Genomic DNA, 25,009 nt, shown 5'->3' with positions numbered 1-25,009 from the left:
CTACTGTAGGCATTAAGTACTTTAATCCTGACAGTTAATTTAAAGAAAACATACAAACATAGGTTAGGAGACTGCCTTCACCCCTTTGAGTGATAGAGAAATAATCAGAAGTGACATCCTCAGTTTTCTGTTTTATCACGCTGAGTCTAAAGCTTTGATAAATACCTATGAGTAGGTGCAAAGTAAACCAAAGCAGCCCTTCACTCACCTCCTCTGATTTATTTCTGCTTCATTGGTGGCGTTCTTCCCTGGCCCCCAGCTGTGTCGACGGAAAGGTGACAGTGGCCGCATGGAGTTTCTTAAGACAGAGGAATGAGTGGGCACATCTGTGATACTGTCCAGCTCCTCTTCCTTCTCTCCTCCCTCTGTGGCCACCATGTTGGTGCAGCTGCCATCCAGGCTGTGCCTGTCCTTGGGCTGGACAAAATTACCCATCGGTGGGAAAGGAAGGGATGTGTCGCTGCCCAGGGATGAGTTCCTCTCCAGGGACATGGTGTCATCCGCAGAGGAACTGGAGCTGGTGACATCGCATGCAGAGTGCTCCTCTTCAGGCTGCTATGGAAGAGAAAACGTGAAGTAGAATCATAGACCGGTTTATGTTGGAAGGGACCTTTCAATGTCATCTAGTCTAATCTTCTTGCCATGGGCCTGGCCATCACTCATTAGATCAGGTTGCTCAAAGCCCTGTCCAACCCAACCTTGAATAGTTCCAACGAAGTGAACACATTTAACATGTTAAATGAATTAAAACATTTTCTATTTCACATGAACTGAGCTATTTTCTAGCTGATAGCATGAGGCAAATTAACCATCACAGAAGTGAGATGTTTTGCTCTGGTTTCAGAAGGGGATGAAATGCTCTGCAGAGCAATCTTTCAGCCCTCAAATCCCTGGCTGCCATAACCCTGCACTCCCAGCTTGGATCCTCTGCCTGCCTTTCTCCCCAGTTCCATATGCCATCCTACACAGCGGTTTCTGTGCCTTTCTGTCCATTTCTGGCTAAACCTGTTATTGGTCAAGGCGTTACCAAACAGCCAAAGGTTTATGGAGAGCAAGTAATGGGGAACTGGGTCATCACGACTCCTGATGACAAACTCCAGCCTCTCCTGCGGTACCTGGGATGAGTCGGTAGCTCTCAGCCACGAGAGCTCAAAGGCAATGTACTGTTCCACTACATCATGCAGCACAAAAGGGACAATTATTCAGCAGTAGAAAACAGACAGGAAAAAAGCCCTAAAAGCTTAAATCCCTGTCCTTCACTACTTTCCATTAGGCAGGAAGTTAATGCCAGGGTTTGCAGCATTTTTCGGTTTCAACTGGAATTGAAAAATACTGTTCCAGAGGCTCAGCCACTCAGTATTACATGTCTCAAGTCATACTGCCATTTTCTGGTTTTGTTTGCTCCAAAAGCAGTAAGTGGAAGCCAAACTGGTTCCCTCTGGCCAAAGGCCATATGCTGACCATACAGCCGGAGAACAGCCTGTGCGCACTCTGTGTTCCACATGGCTAACCTGAAAAAACACAAGCCCCTCTCTGACATCACCTTCAGTCTGAAATGGTGTTTGCCTCAAGGGACTGACATGGGAAGTTTCAATTTATTCTCCTGCAGAGCCCTGTGCTCTACCATTTAAAGTAATAACAGGGAGAATGATCTGTCAGACCACATATAATACACTATTCAGCAAAGCCACAGCAGTTAATTGTTTTCAAATAGCAGGCTTGGTGGGTCTCAGCAGAAGCTGAGTGATCAGGGAGCTGCAGGCTTTCAGTTCTCATTTCGCATTAAGATAGTGGGCTACAAAATCCAGTTCTGAAGGGACAGATGGGCATCCAAACCCACACAGGGCTGGATGCACAGGAGTGATGCTGCCCCATGGCATCCTCACCTCGGAACCTGCTGCTATGGCTTCGTTCAGGCTCAGTAGTGTTAAATGCTCCAGTCACTTGTGCTTTTCTGTGTTTTTCTTGATGGGCACACGTTATAACTAAAAGCTTCTTTGTTAAACTGAATAAAAAGATGTTCAAAAAGTATTCTAATCTAATACCTCAAATATAAAGCCCTGTTTCAAGTTTGGCTGGTTTTTATTCTTATTTCAGTTTAACAGGTACACAATAATGTCCCTAAGGTGGTTTAAATAAATGGTGTCACACTATTTCCTTTCTCCCATCCACCAAAGGAAAAAGAAATGAAACACCCCAGCATCAACAGCACGGCACCGAAGTATAATCTACCTTTTAAACACAAAATATTAGAACATATCCCTCCAAAAGCACTCGTATCATGGTAAGAATGTCAAATACTAATGATGAATTTGTGTAAATACTTTCATAGTGCATTTACACTGCAAAGTATTGGATTTGACACACATTTGAATAGGAAGAGTAGATTAAAATAAGACCGAACTAAAATGGATGCCCTGCCAAATTTTTGATGATGTTTAGTGTTATTCAAGATAATCTGATATTTATGTGAGTCATGATGAGCACTTACTGAACTGCTTAAATCCAGACAGATTAAGTAGTCATTATTTGGATAGCAGTAGAGGAAACAGTCTGCTTCACTTTTCTGAGACACAGGAAAATCCTGCTATACATGAGGGTAGCACAGCAGGAGAGAGAACTATCCACCAGCTGTACAGTGGAAGGATGGGAGAGTTTGGAAACATTAAACTTGGATGCAAATCTAGCAACAGCAGTGCAAAACGTCAAATTCTATAGTGAGGAATTAGAGGAAAAAGAGGGATTTTTATTTCCCACATGAGATTACGGCTCCAGTTTAAAATGCAGAACAAAACCTGCTTCCCTAGCAGGGAAGATTTAAGGTTTCTATTGTAAAGTGCAGTTAAAAGAGATGTAATTAAAAATGTGAAATACGTTTGGTCCATTTTAACTTTTCCCTGGAGTCCCAGACTAACTGAAGAACACAGTGAACAATTCCCTTGAACTTGTGGCCCATGCCTATTCCTCTAAATATATTCTGTCTTCAGTTAAATGATTTTTCAGGTTTGGGGTTTTTGTTTGAACCAAAGCAAAATAGTTAATCCTGGTCTTTAACAGTTAAAGCCCAGAACTCTGTCTGCACAACTCCAAGTGTGACTGACACATTAAGAAACATCTATATTGCAGCCGCCTCTGCAAGAAATTAGCTATCTGGCCAAGTGCCAGTAAATATGCACTGCTCTTTTAATCCTATTTGAGTAAGAAAATACCCTGTTTGCAGAATGGAAATGGTTCTCTAATGTGTTCTTTTCATACAGGAAAAAAGAAACATTACAGAAATGTCTTCTTCAAGTCTGGCTTGCTGTATTGCACTTCAGTGAATTCAACCCTTAACTGTGACCAAAAAACTCATGGCTAAAAACCTTTACAGTCATGCGCTAACGGGCATTTGCTTTGCTCTCAGAAACAATAGTTGGTGAGAAGCTACTAAGAAGAAACGAAATAAGGCATAAAAAGTGAGTTTTCTGAGAAAGAACATTAGTACTTGTTCAAGAATAGGGATAAGTGAAATCACTGGGATGGCGGGGGTATAAGATAACTTCAGCTAAATCCCTCCCTCTGTAGGAGGCCTTGATAAGTGGAATTAAAACATTCTTTCACTCATTTTCGTGATGACAACACTTCAAGAGCTGAGACACCAACTTACTCCATCCCATGATCTCCCATGTGACAAAGACATCAAAGGTGGTACAGTATTTAAAGAAAGGGAGAAAAAAAATTAAACACTGACATCCTGAGGTTTATTTGAGATCCCATTACACTAACGGAGTGAACAGCTTTGCTTGGGTTGAATGTAGTGACAGGACAAGAGGTAATGGGTTAAAACTTAAACAGGGGAAATTTAGATTGGATATAAGGAGGAAGTTCGTTACTGTGAGGGTGGTGAGGCACTGGAATGGGTTGCCCAGGGAAGCTGTGAATGCTCCGTCCCTGGCAATGTTCAAGGCCAGGTTGGACAGAGCCTTGGGTGACATGGTCTCCTGTGAGGCTTCCCTGCCCATAGCAGGAGGTTAGAAATGGAAGATCTTGAGGTCCTTTCCAACCTAGACCATTCTATGATTCTCTGATACATAATCTAGCAGAGTAATTTTTTAATTCATTTGTCTATGGCTCCAGGCTCCCTAAAATTAACCTCAACAGTGGCCTTCTATTAATTATTTCTCATCATTTTTGTGATCTGGATTGTAAGAGTCTTCCCTTGGTGAAAGGGAAACTCTCTTCAAACTTTTATTCCTTTGGGTCTGGTATTTTTGCATGGATGCTGGGCTTTTGTGTTTGGCTTTTTAAAGAGAAGCAGTAATTCTGACAAAAATAAATGCAAAATATTTATGTCTTTGTGTATCTCCTTGAGCAAACCAAAACAAAGGCAGAAATCAAACAACATTCAAGGGGTCAAGCTACAACCCCTTTCTTTGACAATGGTCTCTGGGTTCCTGACTTCCCGAGGGCTGTTTGTCTGAATCATTCCCCAAGAGGCACACTGAAAAACTTCCCAGTAACGCTGAATTTCGGTGGCAGGTTAAAAGTTAAGATGAGCAAAGCATATGGGCTACACCCCAGGATGCTGCCAGATGACTGTGAGAAATGACCTTATGCAGCATTAATCATTCCAGAAGGAGGGTGTTGCAAAGGCTGCCCAGATGGGGAAAGAAAAATGGATGATGAGGAAAAGGGGATAAAGCACCGATGCAAGAAAAGAAACCTTTTTGCTGAAGCCTTAGACCTCACACTGGAAGCTATTTCTGTATTTCAGTGACAGTCTCTGAAGCCTGAAAAACCAAGTCAGGTTTTAGTGCGAAAGCTCACTAAACCCAACAGCTCTTGTTACGCAGCTCAGTTCATGTCCTTCAGAGAAAGGAAACGGGACAGACAAGCACAGGAGATGACAAGGGGATGGTAAGGAGAAGAGCACATGCCTAACACCAGGAACCACTTAAGGCACCTGCAGATTTTGTGACCCCAACACCCCAAATTCTTCATGGTCCTGGGACAGCGCCAGGACTTCGAATCTCTGAATTTTAAGCAATGTTTATGGAAGCAGCCCAAAGACCCTGAACAAACAATGGCACGTTCCTCCTTATCTATTATGCAGTTAACAGAGAAGTGATTTATACGATAAAAACCAACTTTAATAGATGAAAGGTTCAATTCTTGCTCCATACAAAACAGAAACAAGAACAGGTCTAGCAATAACAATAATTAGCCTGACACTGAAAGGTTTGAGATCCCCTTTTTATTCAAAACCACATTCTCTTCCCAATTTGGTATGAAAATTGTACTATTTCACAGGCTTATAACTAACCCACTACAACCCAGACATGCATCTTTTCATATCTTTCAGAAGTTTACATCCAGCACTTATTTTAGTGGTTATTAAGAACAGTTATAACTTGCATTTCTACCAGCTGGGCTCAGTCATCTAAAAACAAAAGATGAATTAAGATGTGTCTCTGGTCCTTTGAGAACTAACTTTAACTGTAGAAAAGGTACTCGGATGTATTCTGAGAAAGGAGGCAAGGAATCGGGTTAGTCAGCAAAGCAAGACAAGAAAAAGCAACCAAAGTTGAGATTAGCTTTGAATAACTTCCTAAACTCAACACAAGAACCTTTTGAACCCACTTGTAGATGAAGCTTGCAATCCACTGCATAATGAGAACAATGCAAATGCTGCCAAATTAACAAATTCCCTTTCTATAAAGAAAACAATTTCCTCCCTCTGCCCACTCTCCACTGGCAATTGAAGATCTGCTTTCCTCACCACCACCACCTCCTTTCCCTGAAGCATCCCTACTACATTGCACTATCTATTCTTTTTAACTTGTGATTTTCCTTTCTCACCTTTGGAGAACAAAGCTTTCCCCGTAAGAAAGGGAAAAGGTGGAATTCTGTACACTGTCAAATGCACTGTGTTCCCACAGCTCTCTTCTCCCACGCATCCCCACAGAAGCATTAAATCAGGCTCAAATGGCAGTCAGCTGTCGTAATTCGTGCCACTCTACACAAGGAAATTGAAGACAGTCTGTGCTCTGCCATACAGCCTTCTAGTCTCACAATACAGAGCCCCGCATCACTTTGAGGGTAAGATGGGAAAGGGTGAGGCTGGTGAGCTCTGTGCCCTACCACATGCATTAAGGATGACTATACTGTTCATTTATAGCCCATGAGATCACTTAGCCTGGGCTGTGGTGTTTCCCGTCCCGCTGGAAAATATTCACCATCATCTGACTTGATTTAAACAAACAGAATTTTGCTCTGTTATATGTATTTCTCTGAAAACAAGTGTGAAACCTACTCTGAAAGTTTAGCTTTTCAGAGCAGGAACCATGCTGGAGCTGAACCTAAGCATGGGATTTATGATTCTATGATTTCATGGAGTGGAGACCAGTGGTGATGGCTGCTCTAAAGAAGGTTCATGTCCCCTTCGATTCTGCATCACTATATTCTTTTTGGGTGTTTTTCCTATCTACTCATGTCAAGAAGAATACAAATTACCAGCAAGATGATTCTTAAGAAGCAAACCAGAACCACACTGAATAAATTCAGGCTGCTCTAATGCAACCAGCAAAAAACTGAGGCTACAGGGTGGCATCCCCTGTTCAGGAGGATCGCAGGACTCACCCACTCCTCCCTCCCCTTCTCAGCCGCGAGCAACACAAAGGGCACAGGGATGACTAAGGTTAGTAATGACTTCTGCTGTTGATTTTAAGCAAACCTGAAAACGTTTACTTGCACGCAAAAAGGCATTAGAGGTATGTCACCCCGGCAACAAAACTACTCACTGGAATTTGCCTTCAGTATTTAGATTGTTTCCTTCCTATCCAGGGAGGCACGCTGAATTTACAGAAGAACACTGGTTCCTCTGAGATTTACAGTATATAATCTGAAGGTGTCAGCACGGAGGTCATCATTTGCCAGAGAAAAGCTCTTTGTTACAGGAGTTAAAGATGGCTTTCATATCATCTATCCAATCATTAATGACCTTGCGAGACAATCCACCTTTTCTTCTAGTTCCCCTAGTGCCTGATTTACTTTTGGACAGTCAAAATTTACTTTTATCTTTTTCACATTGGGGGCGGCAAGATTTCTGGAATTCTGCTGCAACTAAAAACACCCCTGTGTTGATGCATCCGAAGAGGGGACCGCATCCTTCCTATCTATCCATTCTAGGATAATTGCTTCCAGGTTTCTAACCCACCAGTGAAACCAAGACAATCTGCATCTGCAGTATAGGTTTATTGAATCAGGCCTTGGAGACTTTTTAACCATATCCCAACCAGGCTTTCCTACCTTTCCAAAGACAAGGTCTTCCATCCCATCACCAGGCAAGGGGAAGAGGTCAGACTCGCTCCCGGACTCCCTTTTAAGAACACCTTGTGACGAGGCACAGACGCTACTCAGCCCATCCTCCAAGAAGTTCTCACATTCTATAGGAGCAAAGCAGAAAGTTACGAGCTGATGCTTTCTACAGCATCTGTACATTCAACTCACACACTCTCTGTAAATTCAAGGATTTAAACCCAACAGCAAACACAGCTTTGTGTTCACCTCCCCAAACCGTGCCTGCAATTTGCTGATAATTAATTCAAGAGTTTAAAACTCCTTTGCAATGCATCATTGAAGTACATGGTGGAAACAAAGATTCTGCACTAAACAGTCATGTATGCTTATTCCTTGAGGTGCTAATAAATATGCTATATATCAGCTACCCCACACTGAAAATAACAGGATGCTTCTCACTGATTGCAACAAGTGCAAGGTTAGAGTCATATTCAATAAAGGCAGAAATATAACTTGATATTTGGTTTCTTTCTCAATTAAAGAATCAATTCCCTCTCAATGCCAAGGTGCTTTAAATGCATATTGGGATGATTATTTCATTCCTCCTTCTGTAACTGTCACTGAAAAATCACTAGTATGATTTCCATGAGAAGCTTTACTTTAAGATTCAAAAATGAAGTGGTTTTGGTTTTAATTCTCAGCTTTCATAACTCCTGATATTGAAATACAAACACATTGCACCTCTTTTTACCAAAATGCTTCCAGTTCTCTGTATTTAGGTGATCAGAAAACCCTACTGGCCTTCCTCTCCAAAACCCTTAACAGACAGGTATTTGCATGAAGAATGCCTGTATGTCATTTCATTTGTTCAGCCTTCAGGCTAAAGCATTAACGAAAATTTTGGCAATAACTGAACATTCTTTTCTCCCAGCTTAAAATATTTTCTCATTATTAGTGGTTTTTTAAACACAGAGGTGTTATCTTGCAACCTCCCCTAACTCGGTAGATCCAAACCACACTTAGCTCCCTGGAGAGGAGCCAGGGCAATAAAATGCTGTTTTTACTCTTAAATTACACCTAACTCCACCCTTGGCGACATCAAGCTTAGACATCAATGCAATGATGACAGGTAGCTCGAAGTCACCTTTTCCCCTTCCCCATTCTTAGCCTGCTCCTGACAGGAGCTATCAAACACCCCAGCTCCACTGTTGGAGAAAATAATGGGAATTTATTGATGGCAGTGGGGCTGCCCCCGTCTAGGGCAGAGGGGAGCCAGAGCCAGTTGGAAACCTCATTACTCTGTAGAGGAGTTTCCACACCACGGAGAATTGGAAAAGCACTTATTGGAGGCAGCACGGCTGCTCCCCGGGCCCGCTCCCCTTTCGGTAAACCTGGAAAATCTGAACTGCTTTTCCACCACTGAGGAGGAGAAAGGAGGGGGAAGAGAAAAAGGGAGGGGGGGAAAAAACCCAGAAGGGAAAAGCAAAGAAGAGAAGGGCAGGCTGTGAGGTGCCGGCCGTCCAGCTGGCACAGGCACAGCATCTCCACAGCCCAGACTGAAAAGCAAAGGGGCTCCAGCCACGTTCCAGTGGAAAATCAGTGGGGATGGTCCAGATCTGCCAAAGGATGGATACCTCACCCCGATGATAAATCACAAGAGGCACCGAAGCCTCTTCTGGATCAGCCTCTGAGGGACAGAGGAAATGCAGCAGTGGGGAAGGATGATGACTGGTGTGATGGGGACCCCCACACCTCAACTTGTCTGTGCTGAGAAATCAATCCCCAAACCCTCTCTTCCTTCAACTCTCCTTTATTTCTGGATGTCTGCAGAGGGTCTTCCTCCTCCCTTTTTTTTTGCAGGCAGTTTGTTGGGTTTGCCTTCTTTGCTTTAAACTGTACAGGCATTGCACAATACTGAGCTCTGTCTCCCACACCCGTGACCTGGTGAACCCTGGTGACAGCACTGCCACAATATGGGAACTGTGAATCTCATCACACATGCACCCCTGCCCATTTACAGCACAACTGTGCTTATCTGCTCCTCTCTGTGTAAGTGCAAGGGAAAATGATGATGGTAACACACTGCTGCACGTAACACAGAGGCAAAAAAAATTACATAGTAAAAAGCCCTGGGAAGAAACTTTCCAAGCAAGTCTCTTACGTACATTTTCCAAACCCTTGTGTCCTCCAAGGCAGGGCTGAGCCTTCCAATTCCATGCTGATAGCTACGTATCTGCTACACTCCTCCAAGGCATTTCATTTCAAAAGCACTGACACAAAATGAGAAGCTACAGTTTATGGAGTTAACTTCTGAGATCTGAGGACTCTGTTCTTACAACCATTTCAGCTGGATTATTCAGCAGGTCAAAAAGGTCCAATTCCCTAGTAAGTGGGGTGGTTTTTAAGTTAGCCATATTACAACAGATAGTGGTTTTACTGCTGTAAGGTGCTGCCAGATTTTCTTGCCCCCTCTATACTGCACAGCACCACATTGCAGCTGGAGGGATGCATGTGCAGTAACAACATGATTTCTGGAAAGGCCAGAACTGCTGCTTCAGTCTGACTGGAGGGCACATTAAGCAACTTTAAAACCCTGCCTCTTTCTGCTTGCGTTACAGACTTATATTACTATAATTATGAATATATATAGGTATATATGGCTACCTGATTACATAATAAATATTATATTTCTATTGTATGATATTGGATTAGGTAATAAGTATCTAACTGATATTGATCAATATGAATACAGGATTACGGATCTGGCATGCCAATGAGTGCACGTCATTTTGCAGCCAAATGGAGCACAGTAAGTCTTGCCTGAAGTGTGAAAACATCATACCATGAGGCAAGACATTTGGGGACGCAGTTAGGAAGCAGTACGGTGATTCCACAGGTTCTCCTGCAAAACACTCCTGGAACAGCTCCTCATTCTTCATGAATATTCTAAACAGCACTATTTATTTTTAAATTAAAAAAGTTCTTTAACTTTGATGGGAGCTAGAATTTCTACCTAGAATAAACCCCTCGGGTCAGTCACCTGCATCATCCCTTCTTAGCCTACACCCTGAAAAGACTGGGTTTGAATTTCACACTGACACTCACTGACATTCTTTCAAGTCTCTAAATTGAAGGAGATTCAGGTGAGACCCCTGCTCGTAATGAAAGCAAGGCAATAAGTGTCCTCTCTGTGAACAGTCCAAGCAAAGTCCCTATTCAGGGCCCTCATAATTTACTCCATTTGTTTTGAACATGCATAATTCAATGACAGGAAATACTTTTTTCCTTATCTTGGACACCAATCCCTCTTTGAAACTTGCCCAGACAAGATTTTCTGTCCCAGTGGAAGAGCCAGAAAGCACCAGCCAGCTCGCAGGGCTGGAAGCTCGGCATGGCTGGTGGGCAGGGTGTGGGAATGATGGCTCTTAACAGCCTTCCTGCTTCCTGAAGCCTGGAAATGATGGCAACTCTCAGAGGGGGGGAAAAAAAAAGGACAAAAAAATCAAGTCACTGATTTGGATCTAAATATGGATTGAGGAGTTTAAACTTCTGTTGTTTTTCTTTTACTGTGTTAACCTTTTCGCTCGAAACCACATCTGTGTGCCCCATCACACCTTTTAATAGGAAAGATGAAATATTGAGGTACTTTAATAACATAATTACGTCAGAAGGTGACACACCAGACAGCTCGCTGCAAGTCAAGTGCAGCAGCCATGTGCAAGGCAATGACTCACAGCAGATCCATGACACATTTTCTTTAGTTTACGTATTATCTCTCTTGAGACAAAGATGTCAGAAATAAGAAGAAAAGGAAGGGAAGGAAAGGTGAGGAGAACCACAAGACTGTCACTGGTACACTGCTCACCTGGAGACTCCTGTGTCCGCTTGCGCTCCAGCAGGGAAGAATCGGGACATGGCTCCAGTGAACACCAGCTTTCACGGTTTATCTGGAAAACAGATCAGAGCAAATCAGAGAGAGGCCACTCTGGCCAACATTATCCTCTTCTGCAGCGTCACTCTGCATTGAGCAGAAGACAGATTGCTGTGGCTTAATTCTGTTTTATAGCATCGCTAAACAAACCATCAAAATACTCCAAAAGACTTGATTTCTCCGTGGAACATATGACTTCAGGGTGGCTCACTCTCAAGGCAGGAGTTCAGAGGGACGATGAGACAATGTTCAAGCTGCTAGTAGAAGATTGAAGAAACCTGGCTTCAATTCTCACTTCCATTTGCAGCACAACTGCAGACAAGACACTCCTCTGCTTTACGCCTTGGTTCACTATCTGCAGAAGAGCAATTCCCTACCACCCATACTGCTATAATTACCTTAAAGATAATAAGGCGCTCTGATAATGTGGAAAAGAGGGCTAGGGAAGTGCCCAGGTCATGGTGAGAACCCAAAGCACTTTGTGCTGTCATTAACTGAAATGACGGTGCTGTTAGAAACCCCCTTTTTAACACTAAGTCACATCACATGGTTTATTTCAACATAAGCCCTTATCATGTCACCCTGCTCCTCACCCCTTCTGTGACTTCCAGTCTTTCAGGAAGGATGACTGATGTGTTCTCAGCCTTCTCCCTCATCTGCTTGTGCTTTACTCTTCCTCATGTTGTGCTGTCCAACACATTGATTCTGAAGTCTGCTGGACTATCCACAACCCTTAGCTCACCCAATGCATGCTTCCCATCAATCCTGTCTACAGTCAGTAGACTCTGGAAGCCCCTTTGCTCTCTCTGCTTCAGCAGCAATGTGGTTTCTCTTACCCGAACACCTTTATTTGTCAAAGGCAAGCAAGTCTCACCTGGACAATCCCATGTCCCACATCATGAGGTAGTTTCCCCTCCTGCCCTGCCTCAACCCACAGGATCTTGCATGCTGTGTTGTAGCTAGAATAAAGCTACTGGAAATGGAAGACTTTGATTTACACAATATTTCTCCTATCTCCTAACCTCATGGTTTTCCTTCTCTGAAATAATTTCCTTTTCCCTCTCTCTGTCAAACAGGGATTTTTATTATTTCCTTTTTGCCTCTGACCTGTCCTCAAATCTCCTCCATGACCCTACTTTTTTCCAGTCCCTTGCCATATTCTCATCCCCTTAATGTTCTCCTTTCTCCCACATTATGAAATTCACTGTTTTTTCCTTTTAATTCTTTTTTTCTTTCAATAAAGAAAAACAACAGTCCCCTACCCTTGACCTGACTTACTGCTTTGACTAATGACCCACGTCCTTCTTCCCTTCCTTGCTGAGATCATGGAACTGTTTATTTGCAGTTGGCTGGTGCTCCTCGCTGGTCTGGCTGCATCCCTTTGTCCCTCAGTGGAGGGGCTCCTGCCAGCACCTCCGCTCATCACCCAGCAGAGTCAACCCATCAGCTACTTTCTACAGCACATATTTCTTCCTTAGGTTTTGTCCTCCTCCGTACTTATGTGATGACAAAATGGGGTTGGAAGGGCCTTTGACAGGTCAACTAGTCCCTTTCTGCTGCTCCAAGTCAGGCTCAGTTATAATATGAGAGGTCATAATCCAACATGCCCTTAAAATCCTCCAGCAGCTAGGATGATGTGACCTTCCCCAGCCAGCAGCTCTTGCTGGGGGAGACAGGGAAGGAGAAGAGAGGAGAAATAAGAGCCAGAGTGTCCCAAGAGAGGTGAAGGAGACCTCATGCTCTATCTACCAGTCAGGTCTTGGGGTGACCTCCCCATCTCTGCAAATTCTACAGGCTCTTTTTCTCAGATACGATGTACACATATAATGCTGCTCGCTGCCTCTGCTCACACATAGGCATTACATACATATCCCAGATCTCATCAGACCCCTATATGTACATACATTTAAGATCTCACCCTTCCCTGCACCCCTACTCAACACACATACACACACACCTGCATACCCATCTTCTCAATTTACACAAAGGACATGTGTATTAAATGAGAGGTGGAGAGGGAAAGAGGCAGCCTGAAGTCTGAGAAAGGCTTTTGTAAGCCAATACTAAAAACAATGATTTTTTTGTTTTCCAAAGTGACATAAAGATGTTGAATTTTAACTGCTGCATGGACAGTGGCTCACTGTTCAGATTCTTTCGACAGAAGAAAGATACCCCTGTTCCCAGCAAGGCTGAGGGGTACCAAACCTTAGCAATTAAACTTCATGCTGCAGAATCTAGACATACTTTCTTTGTCTCAAAAGAGCTGCAGAGCCAATAAAAATCACGTTATGACTGTAAGGTCAATAAATATGTTAATATTCCTTTCTGTCCAGTCAAAGCAGAATCTATTTTGCAGCACACTGTTTTGCATTTTATTAAAGGCAAATCTAGAGGTTAGGCCTGAACACAGAGAGGAGAAATGCAAATGCGCTCAAGTCCACACAAATGAAGGAACAATCCATTTCAGACAGGAAGTCAAATTCTGACTCCTTCTGGCTGGCCTGCACCTAACTCCTTCCTCATCCTATGAAGCCTGATCCTCACTCTTAAACCAATGCATGCCCATCAAATTTAAGGGAACTAGTCCTGATTTACACTGATATCAAATCAATAATTAAACATCTTATTCAGTAATTAGCAGTAACAAAGTAACTGAGGCAGCTCAAGCCTATCAGTTGACTGGTAATAGATTGAAACTATATTAGGCTGAATTAACAATATATTTTTTCCTTTAATAGAACCAATTGAGTCATTCACTGAAAATGCATTATAGACATTGGCACTTTGTCAAGAGAGATTTGAGTATTTTTCCCATCACCCAGCCAGCTCTCTCCTCAGGCCTGTGCCTTTGCCAAGTACTGAAAACGTCTGTTTTCTTCTATTAAAGAAAGCAACGAGACAGTAATGCTGAGGTTTAAGGTGTTGTTTCAGATATACCTGATTATGCACAAAAGAAAACATCAGGAACTAAATATTTATCTCAGTAGCCCTAATTCAGCAATAATAATAATCATCATCATCAAAACACAAACAAAGGAAACCACTACTATATACAAGTATTCCCTATGCCAAAACGCGCCCAGACAGGATTTGAGGGAGGTTTACTGCTTGCTCTCAGGAAACTGGGTGGTCCACAGACACTCAGAAACACAAACCCCTCTCTATCCACAGCTTAAGACTGAATACTGGAATCCCTCCTCAACAACTGAATTCTGCTTGTGTTTACACAGGACTAGTGACCGCAGGTACAGACAGTTGGGGCTGTGGAGAAAATACAGTAATATACAATATACAATAATATACAATAAGAGCACCTGCACATCAGGGGTTGGAGCAGGCACCAGTATGAAGAAATTCAAGATGAAGCTGTCTTGGGATTTTGCACACATGTGCATTATGTGGAACAAAACTATTCCTCCCTTCTTCCCTTAGTCTCTTGTTTTGCCAACAGAAGCCCAACCAGGGCCGCAGGCTCGTGCCCACAGAAGATGATAAAACCCCCACACGCTTTGTGCCTTGCCCACGCTGATTATAGCCCATCGACTCTGGCCATCCCAAGATGTGGTGGGAGCAGAGGATGCAGTGGTGTTCAGAAGGCAGAAGGGAATACGGAACAGCCTCTGGGAACAGGGTTTCAATACGCAGCTTTTGAAAAAGCGCCAGCAGAGAACCAGATATTTTTCCATGCAGAAGCCTGAATGTGTTTATCTGCAGCTCAGACACAGAATGAATCATGGAAGCACATCCCCAGGCACCAAAAACTGAATCCCAAAGGATTTTCTGTTTGCCTGTGAAACACTAGCAGACTGAATGTCCAAAGAGTGCTTTAGTTCACCAGCTGGAGTTTGATTGTTCTTTCTGGGCACACATGCACGTATTTCCTGACTCTCAGAGACATCTTCTTGCAGACATTGAATATAAAACTTAACAGGACTTAATGCAGAAACCTCTCTGCACAAGGAAAGGACAGTGCCGGACAACCAGCGAGGCAAACAGGGTTGGGATGTCTCCAATCATATGGGAGCAATGAGAGATGCAAACCTCTGTTCCCAGACTCTTCCTTCCTCTCCCCTGCACAACAATCCTGGCTAAGGAGTTATCTAAACCCCTCCAGCGCTTGCAGTCCTCTGCCCATGAAAACCAGAATCAGGGCCTCTCTTCTCAGAAGTTATCTGAAATGCATAGCAGAAAGCTTGCTAGAAACACTTGCTCACCGCTACCCAGCTCCCGTGCACCTTTCCACCATGGAAAAGTCCTCTTTCTCTCCCTCTGGTTTAATTTTAACTCTTCCTGCCTTCCATTTCACAATAAAGAAAACACTCTGACCTCTCAGGAAACCTTCTGCTATTTTAAAAGTCTGCACTTGTCAACCTTACCGGCAGTGATATAAATCACCTTCTCCAGAGCAGAAGGAACCAGATGATTTTAACTTTCATTTCCTAGCAAACCTCAGGAGATTCCTCTTCCCTCATTGTTTTAACTTTGTCCTGAATCTACAAGTTTCCATTTCTCTTGCCCCCACCCCAGCTTCCAGACTGAGTTCTACCTTGCAGCTAAAACCAGATACCACTGCATGTAGGAAAAAATTCAGCAGAGTAATTCTAGCTTGCTTGGTCTATCCTTAAGTACTTGTGCACCACGCTGAGCAGTAACTGACACTAGGAAAGATTTGAACTATCCACGGGAGAACACGAATAGCAGAAAACAAGCAATACTTTAACCAAGAATAATACAATGATTTTTAACTATTTTTTAAATGCAAATATTAATTATTCTCTAATTATTCTAAGATTTCCTGTAGGACAGTTTTCACTGAAGAGATCTGTCCATGCAACTGGAATTCAACCTTTATTCCAAACAACTTTAAAATTTCCAATTCCATTTAAGGTTGGATGAAGCCTTGTGTGGGATGGTTTAGTGTGAGGTGTCCCTGCCCATGGCAGGGGGGTTGGAACTAGATGATCTTGAGGTCCTTTCCAACCCTAACTATTCTATGATTCTATGATTATGATGGAATTACCCAGTCACCTCCAACTCCTGAATGAGAAACTAAAGCAACAGCTGATTCACCCCCCTTCACAAAAGCCACCTTTCAAGATCCCTCAAACCTCTTTCAAAAGGAGCATGAGGGATGGGGCACCTGGGGAAGGAATTTCCACTGCCTTCCCTCAACAGCTGTTGATGCGAAACCACTCCATATACACAAAACTCTTACTAAGAGCAAAAATCACTGCTTTGGCAACCATCTTGACCTTATTAAGAGCAGACCTATCAATTTGTCTGCGAATTCCAGATTTGTTAATTTAACTTTTTTTTTTTAATCTTCCTGTGCATTTTCCTAGTTTTAGGGGAAGATTATACCATGTGGATGAGGACCACAAAGATCATTCTCCAACATACATCAAAAGGAACAAAGTGACAACCCTTGCATTTCTGCAATGACCTCTATAGAGATTTATCTTCTAGCATAATGAATATGCTACATCAAGCCTTTTACCTTTATGGAATCAGTGAAACTAGGAGGACAATTTTTCAGGGAGGTCCAAAGTGACCCTGCTCACAGCAACAACTGAGCAGCGCTATAGAGAACTCCACCAGGATTACACCAGAAGAGGCTCCTACAACCACACGACAGTTTAAATGACTGAATAAATTAGCACTTTGTGGTGTAAGAGCAACGCAGAATTCCTAGAGTGCACTTTTTCTTCCTGGCAATGTCCCAGCTGGGGAACGGAACGTGTGCCCCAAGAACATTTTCCAGCCCTTGGCACTGGGATGTCCTTCCCCAGCAGAATTATGAGTCCTGCTAACAGCAAACTTTAATTAAGCTTTAAGAATAACAGCAATGGTTTTGCATAAAAACCATCTCTTGACTAAAAGAGGAGCAAAATTCCCACAAACATGCATGTGCCTAAGGTGAAAACACATTAATTTAATTGAAGTTGTCCTTCCAGTTCTAATTCTACTTTAAGACAGAAAACTGAGTTCTCCACATCATCATAAATACATTTCTCTCCTGCTCTGTCCCTTCAATAACCAAACTGGTGCAGACAGACACAGGATTAAAGTTCAAGAGTCATTTTAGGGCCACAAAGTTCTATGAGACACTACATACCCATCCTTTGAGAATGGTACTTCCCTCAGAAGAACAACCCCAAAGAAGGAATGAAGATGCTTATGGGTCAAATAACCAAAAACATAAAGAAGAAAAAGCTTTTTAGGCATAGAACAATGGAAGAAGCCTTAGCTTCATTTAATTTAAGGACCTTCTTCACATACTACTTTTAGCTGAGGATGCATTTTGCCTTTGGTGGACAGGGTTCATTCCAGAGGAGTATCTCCAGTGGTGGGGCAGAATTATCAATGCAGCCCTCTGCTAAGGAACCAAACAACTAATTGGTAATGCTGCCCCTTTAATTTCAGAATGCCTTAATTATTTTTATAGCATTGGGCTGGTTTTAATTTCACGAATAAAGTTCTGAACTTTAACTGGAAGCTGACTGGCATCTGTTCATCTGAAGAGCAGCTAAATCAAACACCGCTTCCCCAGTCATTAAAAACCTTACTGCCTGCACTTAATAGTTTGAGCATTTCATGTACAGAGATGAAATGCAGATATAGGCAATGAGCAATTATAAACCATTTCCAGTCGCAATTGCTCCAACTCCCATTCTCAAAGCAAGCCCATTTCTTGCTTTCTAACTCTGGAAAGCACGGCCTGTTCATCCAGACTTGAGCACTTGTCTAACTTCGCATGCATGTGCAAGGTGCCAGCCAGTGTGGTTTCCGTATTCTGTCCCTAGACAGTTATATTTGTGGTAGCAGGCACAACACAAAAATGAGACAGGGCTGCCAACTCACACATGGGCACACTGAGATTTCCCATTTTGGGTCTTGGAATAACACAGCGCAGACTGCTTTACCCTGCATGTAGCTGCTCAGAGCTCAGTGAATTGTTCAGACAAGCAAATATCCCACGTGTCCCACATCATATCCCTCATCTGCTACAATGCAATCCCAGCAGGAAAGACGATGGCAACTTTTTATGCCATTTCTGCATCATCCAGGCTTCCCTCTACAATGGCAAAGCACTACACTCCGTAACCAAGTTGACTGTGCTTCCACTGCTGCAGCAGCAAAAGTTGCTGCAGCAAAGATGAAGTACTACCTCCAGCATAGCACCTATCACGTGCATTTCCCCTTGTGTCTTACTTTTTTCGTATGTGGGGAGGAGGATGCAACAATGTTAAAGCTAAAAATAATTTGTGCATCAACTCCCAAAATTGCTGAGGGTTGTTTTTATGGCAACTTCACAAGCCACTGTTTCAGGCACAATCTAAACATGGAAAACTTGAGTCCCATCACACTGACTCTTCAGAAGACACGTGCATTGCAAAATAGTCAGTGGGAACCAAAATCCTTGTGCGACTGTATGTAAGACTGGTTGCAATCAATGCAAATCTAATCCATCTATAAACATTTAGTAACTGAAATGACATAAGATGCTCTCTGTTCACAGCTTGTTCCAGTTGTCCTTCTCCACCAGCTGTTTTTCCTTCCTATGTTACGACTGAGTCACCATCCCTGGAGGTATTTAAGGGATGTGTAGATGTGGCACTGAGAGACATGGTTTAGTGCTGGATTAACAGTGGGACTCGACTATCTTAAGGGTGTTTTCCAACCTAAACAATTCTATGATTACTGAGCTCCCCATCTTGAAATGAAGCAAAGAACATATGCATCTACCACTCAAAGAAAAGACAGATTGTCCAAGTCAGTCTGTAGGCCAAGCTGAAAGCAGTGCAGTACTTTGCAGGTACCTTTTTAAAATGCGTTCAGAACAGTCTTAATGGATCCTATTTGGGTTTGCTTTTTTTGTAAGGACATTTACTTGCTTTTCAATACATGACAGTTAAGAAACCCTGTCCTCTTAACTGCCCAAAATACAATGACCTAGATAAGGTACAGTTTCATTTAAAACTTTTAATTAAAACCAAACCCAACAAAAAAATCCATCCCCGAACTCCATCACTAAGGGTTTGCTCCAACTCCCAGTAACGTCAAGAGATGATCGGCCACTGACGCACTCAAGTGCTGGCTTGGATCCCCAGATCATCAAAACTTAATTTCATCTGCTGGTTATGTTATATAGAAACCATCTAAAACACAAAGAATGACTGAAAATCAAGCTAAAGTTGATTGCAGCTACAGCTGTCACAAGCCCCCTCCGATTTCAAACATCTGCAGCCTGTAGAGCCTATGTTCGGAGCAGCAATGCGTGCACACATGCACACATATATGGACACTGAGTCATTTGGAGGAACAGACAGTGTAACCCACAGTTTTGAAACTCAATTAGGAAAATACTAGTGGGAACTAACAAGAGCCACATTTTGTTATAAAATCTAAGCTCTGCTGAACAAAAACTAATTTAAGGACCCGATGACATCAGAAATACTGAAGTCAGATGATTACAGTGAATTACATTTCAATCAGGCATTCAAATACTCTGTATAAAGAAGGTTGTCAGGGGTACCAGGTCTTCTCCTAAGAATTATTAAGCAGTGTGTGCACAGTATGTCTATATTGTTCAGTGACTCATAGGGTGTCTAGAGATTGAATACTATGGGATTCAATCCTCAACCAGCATCATTAAGATGAGCTCAAAATACCTAGAAAATTCAGTTGGTAGAGAACACAAGTTACATTTTTTGTGCCACCAAAACCCAAAGGATACATTGAATTAAAAGAAAATACTTTCATTCCTAAACAAAGCAAGTTCACAAGTGCTAGGTCTATTTTAGTGCATATAAAACAGAACAATTTTAAAATAAGTTTTTATACATATTCTTCTCTTGACTCAGAAATAAGGGCATGAAGCATAAAAACAGATGCCATATGATTATGCAGAAACCCACTGCCTCAGCTCAGAAAAGAGAGAAAAGGGGAGATGGAAAGGAAATGCTCTTCCAGAAGTGCAGATCTCTAAAGTCAGGCTGTGTTTTGCAGTCCCTCTGGCTGCCTTCCTATTTCCATCCACTTTGCCAGGAAACTGCTGAAGCTCCAAAAAGCTGTTACGGAGACAGGACATTCCCAGACTGCCATTGTGCCATTTGGTGGAGCACTTGCTAATTTTAGATTAGAGGAGGAACACACTGGGACAATTAGCCAAGAGCCACTCCTGGCTCTTGCTCCAACCCATCTTCAGACAAAACTCACACCCAAACAATAAGACCAACAGCAACACCCTTCAAATAAAAACAAAAAACAGAGGCAAAGGAGAATCCACCATGCCTTTTTTGGCTGAATACATCTTTCATGCATTTCAACCCCAAAAACGACCAGTGGAAATAAGAATCTAACAGCACCTTACACAGAAAACCCACCTGCAAGTGAAGGTTCAAAACAGGAGAGGACTTTTTAAAAGCTCTCTGAAAGAGTATCTGTCTGCATGCCACAAGACATTATCTGGTTGCAGGGGTAGTAATATTTGACATGGAATGGTTCGACAGCACTCAAACCATCTCCATGCTGAAGGGCAAGTGCTCTTCCACCTGCTCCCCTGCTCTGCACTGTCCAGCTAGGGGCATGGGTAAAGCAGACAGTAGATCGACCTGCTGGGAGATAGGGAAAGGAGCCTGTAAAGAAGCATCCACGAATATCATACCTTTAACAACACAACATCCACAGTCCTGTCCACCTTGGAAATGTCGCACAAGCTGTATCGCCTCTTGTGCCGCTCGTACATTTTGTCCAAAAAGGCTGGAATGGAGCAGCAGAGCCCACCATGAACCCAGGGCTGACCACGGCCAGGCACGCTCCAGACCTCTCACATACGTGCTCAGAGGAGTCCCCGTGTCTCAGCCTGCCCGAGCCTCTTAGCAGGAAAGAGAAAATCCCGGAGCTGCGACCAGCTGATAAAGTCTTCTCCCAGCAGATTTGCTTGTACAGGCAACGCAGGAACTTACAGCAAACAAAAGGTATTTGAAGAGAGCTCTATACATACAGGATTATTTTGGTTTGCAACTGCTAAGAATGGCATCAGCCTTCCTGTTAGAGTAAGAATCAAAAAGGTTTTCCAGACAACTTTGATATCCAAAAAGCACCAGAATGAAAATCCTGCCCGAAGAGAGAACAAAAGCCAGATGTGTGCAGCAGGAACCGTGATGCTCCAACAGAAGGCAGAAGGTAGGCTCAGCCACAACGGGTCTAATTCAGGAACAAAAAAAAACCCAATCACCGTATCCAATGTAAATACTGTCACCAGCGGCGTTGCTCTTTCGTGCCCTCATGCACTGAAAGAAACAATGCGAAAAGGCACTTTCCTCCTCTCGAGCCGGTCCACCGCTCAGCAGACAGCAGGGCTCGGTTTTGCGTTAAGTTTAAATTTCTAATGACAGCACAGGGCAAAAGGAAAAGAAAATACTGAAATAAAGCCACTCCCCTCCTGATCTGGGCTGGGACGTCACCGCTTGCCTTTTTAGTCCTGCACCAGTGTTCTCCCGGCTTTCAGCATTTCTTTGCAGTTGTGGGAGCATGATTGATCCCTTCAGAGGGAGGAAGGGAAAAAAAAAGAGGAGGGAAGGGGGGAAGAAAAAGCAGCAGCTTTTCTTTGCCAGCTTCTTCCACCTCCGGCTGCAGGCACTTGGCGTGCTTGCTCGGTCCAGAAAGAGACTTGAGAAGCGCAGAGACGTGTTTTCGGGGAAGTAAAAAGACTCTTCCCTCTTCTCCCCCAGGCCAGGTGAATGAAAGACAATTTCAGGCTTAACAAACGCTTCCCCAAAACAGGAATGGAAACTTATGATTTAATCAGTGCATACACATACCCCCCCCCCCCAAAAAAAAAAGGGAAATCAGCCATTTACTTGTTCTCGTCTGTTTGCAATGCAGAGCAAAAGTTTTCAGCAACTTGCTGTCTAGAAAATACAGTTGTCCCTCTTTCTATCAGCCTGAAAGCAGAGCTTTTCTCCTTTAAAGAAAAAAACCCCTAAACTTTTTTCATCTGAGCCAGTCAGAGCGTCTCTCCCCTCTCAATAGCTCATTCACATCAGCTGGGCCCTGCACGCACACTGCCACATGGTTTCCTGTTTTCAAACTGCCCCCTTGCAGCCCCCTCTGCTTTCCACCCCACCCTGACCTCTCCGGGGATGAAATCTTTCCATACTTCCCTGGCTTTAGACATTCTCTCATTCACTGATTCAAAAGGGAACGGGGGCGGTTAAAGAGAAGAAAAGGGGAAGGGGAGGTTTCTGGCTGGGAGCTTGTAGCGAGAACTTGCTGCTTTTCTGGGTAGAAAAGCTGGGAAACGCAGGAGCTGTTAATCCTGTGTTGCAAAGCAGGAAACAGAGACATCGGAAGCAGTGTTTATCAACCCAATGTTTAATTGCAGAGCCACAAACGCCCGGGTGAACCGGCCCACCTCCTGCTGCTGGGATTTGCTGCACTCCTGAAGGGTTTGTAGGTCTTTTCATCCAGCCCTGTAGGGTGGCCCTGCTCCCCAGGCTGTATGAGGTGCTTTGTACCCAGCAGCTCAAGCCCTGGCAAAGGCGACTCCAACCCTGCAGCCCGCCGACCTGAAAACTGAGTGTTCGGCATTCGAATGCAAGAGGAGTCACAGAATCATAGAATGGTTTGGGTTAGAAAGGACTGTAAATTCATTCGGTTCCAAACCCCTGTCATGGGCAGGGACACCTTCCACTAGAGCAGGTTGATCCAAGCCCCATCCAACCTGGCCTTGAACAGTGCCAGGGATGGAGCATTGACAGCTTCCTCGGGCAGCCTGTGCCAGCGCCTCACCACCCTCACAGTAAAGAACTTACTCCTTAAACCCACCTGGTGGGAGTGGGCATTCCAGTTCCTCTCTTCCTAGTGCTAACCAGTCTTCTGGCTGACCAAGAACATAGCACTGCCTGTGAGTAACACAGGAGTTCACTTCCCCCTGTGCCTATTTGGTAAAACACCAAAGAACAGGAGTTCATAGAAACATGAAGTGTTATTCCTGGATATGACATCCCCAATCCGTACAGTCAGATCACGCAAAAGCATAACAACCCTCTGGACTGGCAAACTCAGTAAGCAAGCTGAGGGCACAGTTTGGTGGCACGGTGGCCAGCCAGCACTCGAACATCCACCTTTGGGCATCATGAACATACCCTTATGTGCTGGAGGAGGCTGGGGACTCGCAGCAGAAGAGTAAGTGACACAGGTACGCTCTTACCTAGTCAGTGCGAGGTATCTGCCCCCACTCCATTACGAGTCTCTCCCTCACAACCCAAAGCTTCATCTCCATCACACCACCAGCTGAAGTGAGGAGGATCTCCTCTATGAGGCTCCTTTACAGCTACACTCCCCAGCTCGAGATGTAAGCCAATGATTCTGTTCTCCTCAACAAGCGTTGCTTCTGCTTTCAGTATGAGGACATACACAAAATGTGGTAGTACTCAGGGGACTTTCTGGAGCCACCAGTTTTCTCCACAAGTAATGAATCCCAGCAGTCATGTGTCCGTCGAGATGAGGAATCAGAAATGGCTGTGACAGCATTCCAGCCCTTCAAGCGCTACCATAAAAGGCAGGGATTTCCTCAAATCTAAATTTACAGGATTAGACAGGATAGACAGGAACCTATAAACAAAGTGTGTGAATTCAGTTCAGGTAAAAGAATTTGCACCAGTTGCTGTGCCTTAAGGATGCTCTAATGTTTCATTATGGAGCACTTGAATGTTTTTAACTAATACAACACTGATTATGTTTTCCAACCCATTTAATCACAGCTGCTGATACATAAGGCTGAGATTTATCCAAACGACAACTGCACAGCTGTGTCCAGTCACTCCATGTAAAGCGCTTCACCTTTGAACCGTAACCAGAAAGAGATGTTCAGCTGTGGGGCTCAAAAGACGCCCACCTTGCAGAGGAGGCTGCCATGTGAGCATCACTACTGCACCAGCACATCTTCCATGCAGATACAAAGAGATGCAAGATAGATCTGATTTGTAGCTGCATCAACACCCAGTCTTTTGTGACTCACGTTATCTCACCCTTCCCACAGGTGAAATGAGAAACATCTCTAATTGAAGAAGGTGGGAGACACAGTGGGAGATGCGAAGCCTTCATAGGAGGAAGTCAAAAAAGAGGAGAACGGTTTTCCTGGATCATGGTATGGCCAAAAGCCACAAGTAACTCAACATGTGCCTTCATGGAGCAGGAGGGAACAGAACATAGAGGTGGAAGAGGCAGGCATGTAGCGAGAGCTGGCCACCATGTCCATGCCCTCCTATGAATCAAGATAATGACATACTTTCCTCCATCACTACATGTCTTGGTCTAGAAACAGTTGCCAACTGATCCCTTCAGACTCTCCTATACCTTCAGCCACAGAGGGAATTAACCAACACAAACAAACAAACCAACAAAAAAGATCCTCCCCTCTCCCTTCTCTTTTTCTTTTCAAATTTAAGCTTCCAAATCCCTAATTTGTTCCAAGAGTTTTTCTGTGGTTCTGCTCCTGACTCACAGCCAAGATCAGGAGACCAGTGACGACTACAGACACCCAAAGTCCACCTCATCCTCATTTCCAGACTTCACTGTTAAAGGGGGGGGGAGGGAAGAAATGTAATATAAACAAATAGAAGATAATGTGCCAGACACACTCCCCCTCGGGAGACCATCACTCTCTTCCCACGTTAGGTGGGGCTTTTGCTGCATTGTTGCGGGCTAGAAATCTTGCCTTGCACACAGCCTTATATATGCACAGGGGCACTGAGCAGACGTGAAGACAGACTCAGCCTGGATGAAGCAGAA

General features: G+C 43.6%; 1 protein-coding gene across 10 annotated transcripts in view; it reads right to left on the bottom strand.

Moving 5' to 3' along the window:
* AKAP13 (A-kinase anchoring protein 13) overlaps window positions 1-25,009 on the bottom strand; it is a 212,980-nt gene that overhangs the window by 52,786 nt on the left and 135,185 nt on the right. For 9 of the 10 annotated variants that reach the window (XM_065688843.1, XM_065688844.1, XM_065688842.1 and 6 more), the window contains 3 exons: window positions 11,144-11,225; window positions 7,288-7,424; window positions 209-555 (listed from right to left, as the gene is read on the bottom strand). In XM_065688843.1, coding sequence (XP_065544915.1) covers window positions 209-555; window positions 7,288-7,424; window positions 11,144-11,225 — 566 coding nt within the window. Of the gene's footprint in view, window positions 1-208; window positions 556-7,287; window positions 7,425-11,143; window positions 11,226-20,876; window positions 21,010-25,009 lie in introns of those variants that run through there. The other variant, XM_065688852.1, reaches the window with a different exon arrangement.

The sequence above is a fragment of the Lathamus discolor genome, chromosome 8 (assembly GCF_037157495.1).
Source record: "Lathamus discolor isolate bLatDis1 chromosome 8, bLatDis1.hap1, whole genome shotgun sequence".
NCBI lineage: Eukaryota > Metazoa > Chordata > Aves > Psittaciformes > Psittacidae > Lathamus > Lathamus discolor.
The sequence above is the reverse complement of the archived record's forward strand: the minus strand, read 5'-3'. Positions and strand labels throughout refer to the sequence as shown.